General features: G+C 33.5%; 1 protein-coding gene across 1 annotated transcript in view; it reads left to right on the top strand.

Annotated features, from left to right (window-relative positions):
- LOC145254554 (uncharacterized) overlaps nt 1–14,640 on the top strand; it is a 143,876-nt gene that overhangs the window by 11,577 nt on the left and 117,659 nt on the right. The window contains exons 4-7 of the mRNA XM_080113079.1: nt 3,046–3,508; nt 7,523–8,304; nt 9,693–10,934; nt 13,286–14,533. Coding sequence (XP_079969205.1) covers nt 3,046–3,508; nt 7,523–8,304; nt 9,693–10,934; nt 13,286–14,533 — 3,735 coding nt within the window. The remainder of the gene's footprint in view (nt 1–3,045; nt 3,509–7,522; nt 8,305–9,692; nt 10,935–13,285; nt 14,534–14,640) is intronic.

The following is a 14,640-nucleotide window of genomic DNA, read 5'->3' on the forward strand; positions in this document are numbered from 1 at the left end:
TAAATATTCAAACCAATAAAACAACTAAAAAAAACATTTATTTATTTAAAATTGTACTGTTAATCGACGGAGTGACATAATTTGATTTCGGAACACTTCGTTTCAAAATGGGTAAAAACCGAAATATGAAGTTGAAAAGAAAGATTTTTCCGAATTTGTAATTTTGATTTCAAATGATATATTTTCAAATAAGTTTTCGTGATAATACCTTTATTTCTATATCATTTTAAAGACCGTTTTTCTCACTACCTAATATCTTAAATTGCAATCGTTTTAAAACAATTATGTCTTCTTTTCAGAACGTTAAATACAAGATAAAAAAAAGCAAATTCGTACAATTTTCTTGTTTCGATTCAAGCTAGGCCGAAAAGCTCGCGATATCAAGGAAGCGTTTGGTCCATGAACCACTACTAAACACAAAGCACAATGGCAGTTTAAGAAATTTCGCGGCGGCGACGAGAATTTTGAAGATGATGAGTGTAGTAGTCGGCCATTGGATGTTGACAACGATCAATTAAGAGCCTTAATCGAAGTCAATCAACACACAACTGTTTTTGAATTAGACGTAACGTATACGGCGATTTCCAACCACTTGAGAAAGATCGGAAAGACAAAAAGACTTGATAAATGAGTGCCACACGAATTGAACAACAACACAAAGAAACGCTGTTATGAAATGTCATCTTGCATTCTTTTAAGCAACAAGAACGACCCGTTTTTCGACTGGGTTGTGACTTGCGATGAAAAGTGAGTTTTTTTACGACAACCAGCGATGCTTAGCTCAGTGGTTAGATGTCGAGGAAGCTCGATGACACCTCCCGAAGCCAGAGTTACACCAAAAGAAGGTAATGCTGACTGTTTGGTGGTCTACGACCGGTCTCATTCATTACAGATTTTTGAATACAGGCGAAATCATCATGGTGGTGAAGTACTGTCAACAAATGGATGAAATGCATCAGAAACTTCGACAACAACACCCAGCATTAGTCAACAGAAAAGACTCCATGGTAATGCTCGACTGCACGTTGCCAAACCGATTTTGCAGAAGTTGAACGAATTGGGCTACAAAACTTTGCCTCATCCACCATACTCTCCAGACATTCCACTTACCGACTACTACTTTTTCAAGTATCTCGACAACTTTCTGTTTGAGAAATGCTTTAAAAACCTAAGCGATATTAAAAACGCCTTCAGCAACTTTATCGCCATCAGAACGCAATTATTTTTTACGTTGTTGGCATAAATACACTTGTTTTGCGTTGGCTCTGATGGTGCTTATTTCGATCAATACATTTTTGTAACCCAAGATATGTTCATCTGAATATAAAAGTTAAAAACCGTAAGGACCTTTTTATGAACCTGATATTTCTTTAAAGACATATTCATTCTTTTTAAACCAAAATATATTTTTTTTATCTTTTTGCCGTAAAAAAAAAAAAATGCTATGTAATGTAAATATTCTTCAAATTAAAAACAAAGCGTTTTTTTTTAAATATAATTATTCACAATTGTACTGTGTTAGTCAACGGGTCGACATAATTTGATTTGGGAAGAATTCATTTTAAAATAAGTAAAGTTGGATCTTTGCTAATTTTGTTATACTTTAATGTGTGTGAAATATGATAACGTGCGTATAATTATATAGATAATAAAAATAAAAAGATAATTTTAAACTAATTAATTTATTGTACATACAGGGTGAACAAGGGCCATGCGAATAATCGTGTTAGTCGACTAGACATCATTTAATTTGGAAACAATTTATTTTGAAATGGGTGAAGTCGGATTCTTTTAACCGTAACTACATAATTATCCCCCCCCCTTTTTTTGGAAAAAATATTTTAGTCATCTTACCGTCAAAATCATTGTAAACTAAATATACTTCAAATAAAAAAGTTATAGATATATATTTATTTATAATTGTACTTAGACGACGGAACGACATACTTTGATTTTGGAACAATTTATTTTAAAATGGGTGAAATCCGAATTGTTTAATTTAACGACATGATCAATGGTAAAACTTACGGAGAACGTTCTGTTTTCCGGTTGTTTTTAAAATGGAACGGAAACCTAAATTTCATTCTGTTTTACGTCTAACTTACCGTTCACATTCGACATGTTAACTACTTTAGGTTTTCGGATATGCTGATAAGGTTAGGGTGTCTATTCTGAAAGCCGTTCTTAACATGAGGAGGTTGAGGTGTCTATTCCGAAAGCCGTTCTTAACATGGGGAGGTTGAGGGTGTCTATTCCGAAAGCCGTTCTTAACATGGGGAGGTTGGGAGCGTTTATTCATTGTAAGTATACCCGAAGTAAACAGTGAGTTGGACTTATATATATATATATATATATATATATATATATATATATATATATATATATATATATATATATATATATATAAAAGATATACCAAATTTACTTTTTTCGTTTAAAAATTAAATTATTTAGTCTTTGTTAGTAAAATTTTATAAAGAATTAAAAAAAAATCTTTCGTTTTTTTTATAAAAAGTACGATTGTTAATGGTATTCTTTCGATTACTTTCGATTGGGGGGGGGGGTTAAAAAACGATTGGAGGGGAGCAAGTTAAAAAACGATTAAAACAGAACAAAATTTAAATTTCTGTTCCATTTTTTTTTATAACAACCGTAAAACAGCGTTCCCCGCAAGTTTTACCTAATTAATTTTTATTTTAAATATTTACTGTTATCTTAGAATAAAAATAATTATCAGCTGAATATTCTTGAAATCAATAAAACAATAAAAATGTATTTATTCAAAATTGTACCATATTAGTAGACGGGACATAATTCGATTAATTAAATGAATAATCGGACCATCTCATTTGATTAAATGTGCCAGAATGTGATTGCGGGCGTACGAAAATAAAATTACCTTAGCGTATTATTGTACAGACAATAAAAATTAAAAAGAAAAACTATATATATTGTAATTAATTTATTGTATACCCTTAATTTAACACATGTTGCTATTTTTACCCTGGGAGTCTAATTTTAAATGCATTGATGGCATCTTTATAGATGAAATGAAAAATGTCGACGAAATGAAACTAAGCACACGAAAGGATCTGAGCAGCTTAACAGATGAAGAGGAATACGAATTACGGCAGGCCATGGAACGTTTCATGTCTGACAAATCTATCAACGGTTATCAAGCCCTGGCCGAATTCCACGGCCTCCCAGCTAAGTGTCCTCGACCGGACGCCCAGAACAGAGTAGCCTGTTGTGTTCACGGCATGGCCACATTCCCTCATTGGCATCGATTGGTTGTGGTACAATTTGAAAATGCACTTATGGCTCGTGGATCTCAGATTGGTGTACCTTACTGGGATTGGACGAAGCCAATAACAGCTTTGCCACATCTGCTAGGCGATGAGACCTACGTGGACCCGTACACCAAAGAGACAAAGGCGAACCCTTTCTTCAGTTCAGCAATTGAATTCCTTGATGCAGGTGTACACACTACAAGAGTTATTGACCCCAGGTTTGTTGGCTTTAATACATTATTTTTTAATTTTTATTTTAGCTTTAATTTATTTTTTATTTTATTTTAAATTATTCTATTTTATTTTTTTAAAGTTTGATTATTCAATTTTTATTTTATTATTTTTTTAAAGCTTTAATTGTTTAATTATTTAATTTTGAAATTAGAAATTTAATTTGTTATATGCTGTCTAAATGTTCCTAATTTATTACTTTCGGTTCTGTTACGGCACATCCCTTCTTTTTGAGTTTACAACAATGTTCATACATAAGGGTTCTACATTATGTGGCCCATGTTAATTATTTGTCCGAGCAACTGTAATGTGTGTGTGTGTGTGTGTGTGTGTGTGTAAATTACCTCGTATTCCTCCTCTTACACGCCTGTGCGCCCCGCGTGTTGACCACAGCTCTCTGTAAACGGAAGTCTTTTGTAACAGCATTATTCTTGTGTATTTTGAATATAGTAGAATTTATTCTGCTTCACCATCGTGTCGGAAATGCATCGCTGAATGCTCTGATTATTTATTGCTTAAAGGTTTGAAATTCACTCTCACGATTCCGATTAATTAACTTCTATTACTATATAAGAATCTCTTTTCTTTGCCCCTTTTGATTCTAGCATTTTGCTATCCTCTGACATTGAAATCACCCGATATTTGCTATTATTTAGATTGTAATTGGTCCCCCGAAAAAAGGAAGGTGGACCCTCGTCCGTTCGTCCGTTGGTCTGCCCGCAATTTTCTCAATATTTACGCCTTGAAATTTTGCACAAACATTAAACATGATATGAGTCACAGAACTGATTTTCCAGGAAACTCCGGTTGCCCCCCTCCCAGGGTTGCCTTTCGGGTTAAAATGGTTAAAATTGACACTTTTGTTCTTAAAAAAAAAATTGATGCCTTGGATTTTTTAAAAACTTTCTAAAAAGTTGTAACTAACTGATTTCTATATAATTTTGTTTGTTTATACTTTGTGATAACTCTTGGGTGTGCCCCAGGGGCTCTTTTAGGACTAATAAAAACACTCCATTTTTGGGCCTATTTTACCATATTTTTCCAAAATTTTCTGTGTATGTCTATTTAGCAGTTTTGAATGGTGCTGAACTCAAATTTAAATATGTTAAGGCCTTGGGGACTTTTGGGACTAAATGGGGGAATTAACTGATGAACTTGAAGTCATTTATTTTTTTTTTTTTCATGGTGCAGAACTCAAATTTACATATGTTAAGACCTAAAACTGCACCTTTTGTCCATTTTTATCAGGATTTGACACCCCCTGGGACTTTTGGGGCTAAATGGGGAGGGGCAAATGCTGAACTTTTTTATGCCTTGTTCACTGTACACTCACGGGGGGGGGCATGCATGCTTCACTTGTTGTTTCTATGAACTTTCTTCTGTTAAATATTTATCTGTTTGTTTTCAAAAATGTTTATTACAACATTCCGTAAGCTTAGCTATATGCAAACTGCATATTTATTTAGTTAATCTACTTGGTTCTCGTTACCAAAAAACTTCAATATGTTATACAGCTTTTGAAATTCAATTTTCAGTTTTCATGTTTAATTTTCATTTTCAATTTAAAATCTTACCTTTCAATTAAATTTACTTTCATGTTTTAGAATAATAAAATTATTATTTTAATTGTTAAAGTTTGTATTAGTTAATTTTTATTTTATTATTTTTTCATTTTTTTTATTATTTAATTTTTAAACTTTAAATTTAAATAAAATTTTAACTTTTGACTTCGATTTTTAAGTTACAATTTTAATTTCAATTTAAAAATTCAAAGTTATTTCATCTTAATTTATTTGTTATATTTATATTTTTTAAAGATTTTATTTTTATTTAAAATTCTTATTTTTAAACATCATTTGTCAGGAAACAATGCAACATAAAACAATGTCGTTCTTTATTCTCCATATTTTCTGCGTTGTATGTGTAAATATACAATACACCAACACTTATTAAAAACGCTTTATAAAACAATTTCATGAGTTAGCCATCCTATTTACGTTTATTAACTGGTATTCTCTCTCTCCATCTCTCTGTCTCTGTCTGTCTATCTGTCCGTCTGTCTCTCTCTCTATATATATTCTCTCTCTCTCTTTCTCTCTCTGTCTCTGTTTCTGTCTCTCTGTCTCTATCTGTCTCTCTCTCTCTCTCTCTCTCTCTCTCTCTCTCTCTCTCTCTCTATATATATATATATATTAATTATTTACTTGAAATATGTATATTAATCATTTACTTGAAACGTTACTAAGTTTATATATACCAATCGTAATGGACTTTTTTTCACGATTGAAAAGTTTTCTTATATATTAATTTCTTTTATATAAGGTTTGAAAAAAAGTCCAAGCTCAATTAATGTTTTTTTTATTATTCCAGAGCATATATTATATAATATAATAGTTCTTAAATTCTAAAGATCAAGTTTTCTTAGTTGTTAATTTATTGCTTTTTCAAAGATAATCATTACAATATTGCTTCGTTCGCAACTAACAAGTCTGCAAAATGGTGGTTTTCTATGATTTTTTAAGGTGAACATCTGATGAGTAAGTGACTAAAAATGCAGTAAAGGCATAATTTTGCAGACTTGTTAGTAATCATTACAATATTGTAATGATTACTTTGAAACTATTAAATTTTTATGATTGCGCACTAAATTACGGAATATAATTACCGATTCTGATTCCAATTCTTTATAAAATTCTAAATATTTAACTATAGGTTTGTTATTTTTCTCGATTACCGCAAAATCACATGTTAAATGTGCAGGTATTTTCTCAAACGTAAGAATACATTTGTCTGAGGATGATTTATAGATATTAGTTTTAATGTAGTTTAAAATCTATGGATGTTTATCATTTTATCATTTCTATCGAGAGCGGAGGACTTTGTTTTAAACGAAATTAAATACACAGCACAATTAAAATATTCATTTTGGAATCGGAAAATATGCACAAATTTTACTGATTCCGATACCACAAAAGTTCCGATTCCCAGTAATCGTCTCAACACTAATACACACACACACACACACACACACACACACACACACACACACACACACACACACACACACACACAGTCATCCATACTGTTTTGCTGTATCACAGCTCATCAGTGCGGCTAGACAAGCAACTATCTAAAGCCAAGATCGAAACTCGACCGTCCAAACGACAGTCGGCGCTTCTAACCGTTACGCGATTTATCTGCTGCTATTCCGGCTAGTGAATTAACAATATTGTGATATTTTACAAACGCCTAACCTCCATTTTTTTACACAAAGAGCATCGCTTAATACGCTAATGGCAGTTTGTATATCACTTTATATATATATATATATATATTAGGTTGGTGCAAAAAAATGTCGTTTTTTGACGTTCAATTTCATGCTAAAAAGGACATTATTTTTGCACCAACCTTATATATATATATATATATATATATATATATATATATATATATATATATATATATATATATATATATATATAAAATAATTGGATTTTACTTGTGGAAATGGAAATTCAATTAACTTTCTGGAAGTTATATATTTGGATTTTACCGTCACTGGATTATTTATCTTCCACCAGACTATCCATTCACGTGTAATCACCTTTTTCTTCACCATATTCACTCTGCTTCACTTTTTTGTTATCAAGTAAGATCTTTGACTTACTTGTTGTTTCATCAAATACTTTTGCATGCAAAATCCGATCCCGCATTTTGCCAATTCCTACCCTCTGATGAGAAGGAAAGTATTTCTTCGAAACTCCGCGAATTAAGGACTATCCACTTATCTTTTCAGATTAAATATGTTTTTAACTCATTTCAAAGTGTTTTTTAACATGTTTTATTAACTGTTTGCCCGTATATATATATATATATATATATATATATATATATATATATATATATATATATATATATATGTATATATATATATATATAATTTATGCATGTGTTGTTTCTATTAAATTTTAATAACTTTATATTCGCTTCTCATATTACAGACTCTTTAAGCAACCCAGTGTGGGAGACCATAGTGCTATGTACGATGGTATGCTACTTGCCTTTGAACAAGAAGACTTTTGCGATTTTGAAGTTCAGTTCGAAGTGACTCACAATGCGATTCACGCATGGACAGGAGGAGCCGAGCCCTATTCTATGTCGTCTTTGCACTATACTTCATTCGATCCTATGTTCTGGTTCCATCATTCCGAAGTAGACAGGCTGTGGGCGATTTGGCAAGCTCTGCAGGTTCATCGTAAACTGCCGTACAAATGCCATTGCGCCAGCTCCGAAGTCTACCGACCCATGAAGCCATTTGCTTTCGAACCTCCACTTAACAACGACCACCAGACCCACTCGCACTCTGTGCCGACTCACATCTACGATTATCAAGCAGAACTGAAATATGCTTACGACACGCTCTTCTTCGGAGGAATGTCCGTGCGCGAATTGCAGGGTCACATTGACAACAACAAGCACAAGGATAGAGTGTTCGCTGGTTTTCTCTTCATGGGTATCAAGACATCTGCGATTGTCGACTTTTACGTCGTAGCCGCAGGAAACGAATTCATGGCTGGCTCTGTAGCTGTTCTTGGAGGAAGCAAAGAGATGAGTTGGAGATTCGACCGTGTCTATAAGCATGAGATCACTGGTGCCTTAGCCGCCCTCGGTGTCGACAAGTACGCTGAGTATACACTGCGCGTGGACATCAAGGACGTCAACGGAACTGCCCTACCAGCAACCACTCTCCCTCAACCAACCGTGATCTTCGTCCCAGGAAAAGGTAAATGCAAATTCACTCGCACACGAAGGTTAGACGAGCCCTTTCCACTTTTTTCCGGTTGATTAGGTTTTAGATCTTCTTCTTCTTCTTCTTCTTCTTCTTCTTCTTCTTCTTATTATTATTATTATTATTATTATTATTATTATTATTATTATTATTAATAGCTTTTGTTTCGTCTCTCCTTACGAGGGCAAACTTAGGCACAATGTCAGTGTTTGCTTTTGAGAAAGCCCAGGTCCCTTCCAAATGGATCGAGAAAAAATTACCTTGATCTTGAAAGATTTCTCTTTCACTGATCGAAGACAAGAAAAATGAACAACACTGTATTTTGACCTGCACCAATGTACTTAAAATTTGGGTTAGGGTAAACTTAAGTGTTCTCAAGTTATTTAAAAAATGATTTTGGCCGTTTAAATTTGAAATAACATTTTCGTTAATCGCTGAAATATAAATTAAAGGACGCATCGGAGGAATATCTGTTCTTGTTTTCGGTTGTTACGGTATATTCTTCCTTTTTATCTGTTAGTCTATGCTAAAACACAGCGCATATTTGAGATAATCTATTTATTGTTGTTTACTTTTCTGTTTTAAAACACACCCATTCTTTAAGGGGTTATGTAATACCGGTAAACATTCCCCGGCTTAATAATTTTATCGATATGTAGTAGCTCAAATATTGTATTTAAACAAAGAAAAATTTTGACATGCTGATTGTATTAGTACAGGAATAAAAGTTGCAGAGTCAATTAAATTCAACTTATTTCGAGTTGTTGACATATAAATTTCCTTTTGTGAAACAGTTGGATATGATTTCTTTCTATTGAAAATAGTAACACTATTATTATTATTATTATTATTATTATTATTATTATTATTATTATTATTATTATTATTATTATTATTTATATAATTACGAATCTTTCTCGCAATTTCGCCAAATGTAAAGTCCGTATAATGTAATATGTCAAGAATTTCAAAAGATAACCCTCTTCAGATGTAGGTTTCAACTCTATTATAATCTTGTATCAATTCTGCGTCTATGTTATAGGCATATTTAAATAGATGCAACTACGGTAATAAAAGTCGGAAACATATGACAGATTCAATTTAATTTTAGTAAGTTCAACTATTGACGTTTAAATTTCTAATGGTATAAACATTTGAATACAATTCCCGATTTTCTACTTAGAATAACAGCGCTATTCTTCAAGAATAGTTTAGTAACAATAACAAACCTATTGACCAGTTTAATACTTTTTAATGCTGAAATATATCTGCAATTATTCTTAAATATATTCAACACCGCAAAATTTGTAATTAATCGATAACAATATATTGATTTTCCAAGCATCGATTGATTTTAATTTTTAATTCGTTTTATTTTACAGCTGATACCGATGTGGAATTTGACGAACAGCATCGATCTCGAAAGAATGTTGACAGCATGACAAAAACGGAAATGGACTCGATCAGAAGTGCCCTGACAGCTTTCGCCGCAGATAAAAGTGCCAATGGCTTCCAACAAGTAGCCGCTTTCCATGGATCAACGAAATGGTGCCCAAGTCCGGATGCTGCGCAGAAATACGCTTGCTGTCATCACGGTATGGCCACTTTCCCACACTGGCACAGGTTGGTTACTTTGAATTACGAAAACGGCTTAAGACGAAACGGTTATTCCGGTGGTGTTCCTTATTGGGACTGGACTCGACCCATTGATGCCCTTCCCGCCCTCGTATTGGAAGAACAGTACACAGATGTAAATGGCGAAGCCCATCCGAATCCATTCTTTAGTGGTGCCATTGATGAAGCCGGCGCTGTTACAAGTCGAGCACCGTCTGCAAATCTTTTTGAAAAACCTGAATTTGGAAAATATACCCATTTGGCTAACGAGATGATTTTTGCCCTTGAACAGGAAGACTTCTGCGACTTTGAAGTTCAATATGAGATCGCCCATAACCACATCCATGCTTTGGTCGGTGGTACAGAACCTTTCTCTATGGCTTCACTGGAATACAGTGCCTTTGACCCGATCTTCATGCTCCACCACAGTAACGTAGACAGAATCTGGTCCACCTGGCAAGCTTTGCAGAAATTCAGAGGTAAACCATATAATACAGCCAATTGTGCCATCGAAATGCTCCGTAAACCAATGTCTCCATTCAGTCTTGCAAGTGATATCAATCCTGATAGCATGACTCGTGAACATTCAGTTCCTTTCGATGTATTTGATTACAAGAAAAACTTCCATTACGAATACGATACTTTGGAACTGAACGGTTTGTCCATTCCCCAATTGTCAAGAGAAATCAACCGACGAAAGGCCAAGAACCGTGTGCTTGTCACTTTCATGTTGGAAGGTCTGAAGAAATCTGTGCTTGTCGAATACTTTATCAAAGATGATGGATCAGACAACAAAATGAAGGCCGGAGAATTCTACGTTTTGGGAAGCGAAAATGAGATGCCCTGGAAATTTGACCGCGCCTACAAAGCAGACATCACACATACAATGGACGAAATGAAACTTCATTATACCGACAAATATCATATTGAATACACCGTCACCGACCTGACCGGAGCCGAAGTTGCTGGTGTCTCGCTATCGAGCTCTGTTGTCTATGAACCTGGTCTTGGTGAGTAGAATAACGTTTTTTTCAATATATGTATAAATACACTTTATTAATCACACACACACACACACACACACACACACACACACACACACACACACACACACACACACACACACACACACACGGGGTGATAAGTAGTTAAATGGATCAATCCTAATTTTATAAATACGAGACTGATAAATTAAAAAATGTATCCATTTTAAATGTGGAAATTGATGAATCGCACAGGTAAGAAATTCATTTTTATAGTATGAAAAGGTTAGTAATTGCAATTAAGAATAGGAAATTGGATCAAATGTTTGTAACATGTCTTCTTCCTAAGATTAAGGGTGGTGGTGTTTGATCAACACTGCTGGGTGGCCATGATGTAATATACTGTTTTGTTTTTAAATCCCCGAAACAGTGTTTCATGGTAAACAACTAGTGATCCCTTGAAAAATAAATTATTGGTATTATAGTAAATTCGAGAGCGAGTTGATGCAGTGATTGCAGGTGATTAAATGACTTACTGATTGGATGGTTTTCTAACGAATGATAAAAGTATTTTTTTGTATAGTTTTAAAGGTTAAAAACTTTAAAGAATATATATATATATATATATATATATATATATATATATATATATATATATATATATATATATATATATATATATATATGTTTAAAGAAAAATAGAAAAAACCGAATGAAATTATTAAAAAATCAACGTTTCGTCCTTATTTCAGAGGACATCTTCAGGATAATTGAAATAAAATGTAAGAAAAGAAAAAGTCATAGATCATGCGAAAAAAGACAGTTTTTGAATCCTACCCATGTCGGGAAGGACAAATATTGTTTTAAAAGTGTATATATAGACATCGAACAACCCAACCTTCCCATACGCACACATATTTGTCCTTCCCGACATGGGTAGGATTCAAAAACTGTCTTTTTTCGCATGATCTATGACTTTTTCTTTTCTTACATTTTTATTTCAATTATCCTGAAGATGTCCTCTGAGATAAGGACGAAACGTTGATTTTTTTAATAATTTCATTCGTTTTTTCTATTTTTCTTTAAACATAACGTCAACCACCGCTGGTATTTTTTCATTCCTTTTACATATATATATATATATATATATATATATATATATATATATATATATATATATATATATATATATATATATATATAAAAGACCTATCCTAGGACGGCTAAAATATATTTCTTGAAAAGAACATATTTGCCCCATTTCTATGATACCGTAAAAGCAGAATATAATAATACTAAACCTTATGTCTAATATTCTTATTCCAAGCTTGATCAAAATCCATGACATAATTTTGATTCTAGAAACTGTTTAAAATTCAAGGTTTAATATTAAGATATCTAAAAAGAAATTAATTTTCAGTGAATCTTTTTTAATTGGTTTCAAATGATTATAACTGAAAATGCAAATCTGAATTATTTTTTATTTTAACATGAAATGCTGTACTCATATAATACTTAAAACACTTTAAAATTATCGAAAAATACTGTACTCATATAATACTTAAAACACTTTAAATTTATCGAAAAATTCTGTACTCATATACTACTTAAAACACTTTAAATTTATCGAAAAATACTGTACTCATATAATACTTAAAACACTTTAAAATTATCGAAATATGCTGTACTCATATACTACTTAAAACACTTTAAAATTATCGAAAAATGCTGTACTTATATACTACTTAAAACACTTTAAATTTATCGAAAAATGCTGTAATATACTACTTAAACTTTAAAATTATCGAAAAATGCTGTACTCATATACTACTTAAAACACTTTAAAATTATCGAAAAATGTTGTACTCATATACTACTTAAAACACTTTAAAATTATCGAAATATGCTGTACTCATATAATACTTAAAACACTTTAAAATTATCGAAAAATGCTGTACTCATATAATACTTAAAACACTTTAAAATTATCGAAATATGCTGTACTCATATAATACTTAAAACACTTTAAAATTATCGAAATATGCTGTACTCATATAATACTTAAAACACTTTAAAATTATCGAAAAATGCTGTATTCATATAATACTTAAAACACTTTAAAATTATCGAAAAATCTAAAAACTGGGGAATATTCATTAATTAATGAATAATACCTATTGTTAAAAATCAGGGTAAATTTTTACCATGGTAATTTCCCAGCGTTTTAACCCTTTGCACAAATTGAATTAAAACTAAAATAGCACACTGTACGACCCCCCCCCCCATACGCATAGCAGACAATGCTTATAGACTAAAATCTTTTTGTACTACTTTTGTCAATGTATCCAATCTATTGATAACTTCCATTACGTTTTCAGGAAAATTTGGTGAAGGAAGAGCATGGATTGAACCCGTAACCAGCGCGAGCCGAATCCGTAAAAGTCTCGACGATTTGAGCGGCGGCGAAATTGAATCGCTCCGAAACACATTTAAACAAATGACTAAAGACGGAAGATACCAAGAGATTGCTTCTTTCCACGGTCTTCCAGCTCAGTGTCCAAATGCTGACGGAACAGTTGTGTTCACATGCTGTCTCCATGGAATGCCGACCTTCCCTCATTGGCATCGTCTCTATCTTTCTCTCGTGGAAGATGAGCTTTTGGCTCGTGGTGCCGGCGTCGCGGTACCTTACTGGAATTGGATCGAGCCCTTCGATAGGTTGCCCGCTTTCTTTAACGATGCAACATACTATAATTCAAGAACCCTTCACATTGAGTCTAACCCGTTCTTCAATGGTGCCATTGATTTTGCTAGCACTGTAACTGATCGCGATGCTCATGAACTTCTCTATGGCAACAAAAACTTGTATGATGAAGCCTTGTTCGTTCTAGAACAGACTGACTTCTGCGAATTCGAAGTTCAACTGGAAGTCCTTCATAACAGAATCCATAGTCTACTTGGTGGACGAGAGGTTTATTCCATGGCTTCTCTCGATTTCGCTGCCTACGACCCTGTGTTCTTCCTTCATCATAGCAACGTTGATCGTTTGTGGGCTATCTGGCAAGAGCTTCAGCGTTACCGAAAGTTGCCTTACAACGAGGCCAACTGTGCCTTGCCCCTCCTCAACGAGCCAATGAGACCCTTCAGTAATAGTACGGCCAACCAAGATAGATTAACCTTCACCAACAGCCGACCCAACGACGTTTTTGACTACCAAAATGTCCTGCATTACAAATATGACACTCTTACTTTCGAAGGATTGTCTATTCCCGAGTTAGAAGCACTTATAAATAAAAGGCAAGATCACGACCGTGTGTTCGCAGGATTTTTGCTCCATGGCATCAAGACATCCGCAGAGGTCCATATCTACATATGCGTACCAACCGGTGTAAACGAAGAGAACTGCGGGAATTTCGTCGGAACTTTCTCGGTCTTGGGAGGAGAGAGTGAAATGTCATGGAATTTCGATCGTCTTTACCGTTATGAGATTACCGATGATTTAATGCTGCTGGGTCTTAACCATAACAGCCATTTCAGAATTGCCGTCGAGATCATAACAGCGAACAGATCAATGGCAGACTCAAACATATTCCCAACACCAACTGTGATTTTCGTCCCTACTGCCGGTGAGTTTATTTGTTCATTTACTAGTGTGTTGAAACCGGTCAATCTCACGTTATATTTTTGACATTTTACCTCTGTTTAATTATTTTTCCATTTTATCTTTCATATA

This window comes from Euprymna scolopes, chromosome 30, assembly GCF_053919585.1.
Source record: "Euprymna scolopes isolate OS-2025 chromosome 30, ASM5391958v1, whole genome shotgun sequence".
Lineage (NCBI taxonomy): Eukaryota > Metazoa > Mollusca > Cephalopoda > Sepiida > Sepiolidae > Euprymna > Euprymna scolopes.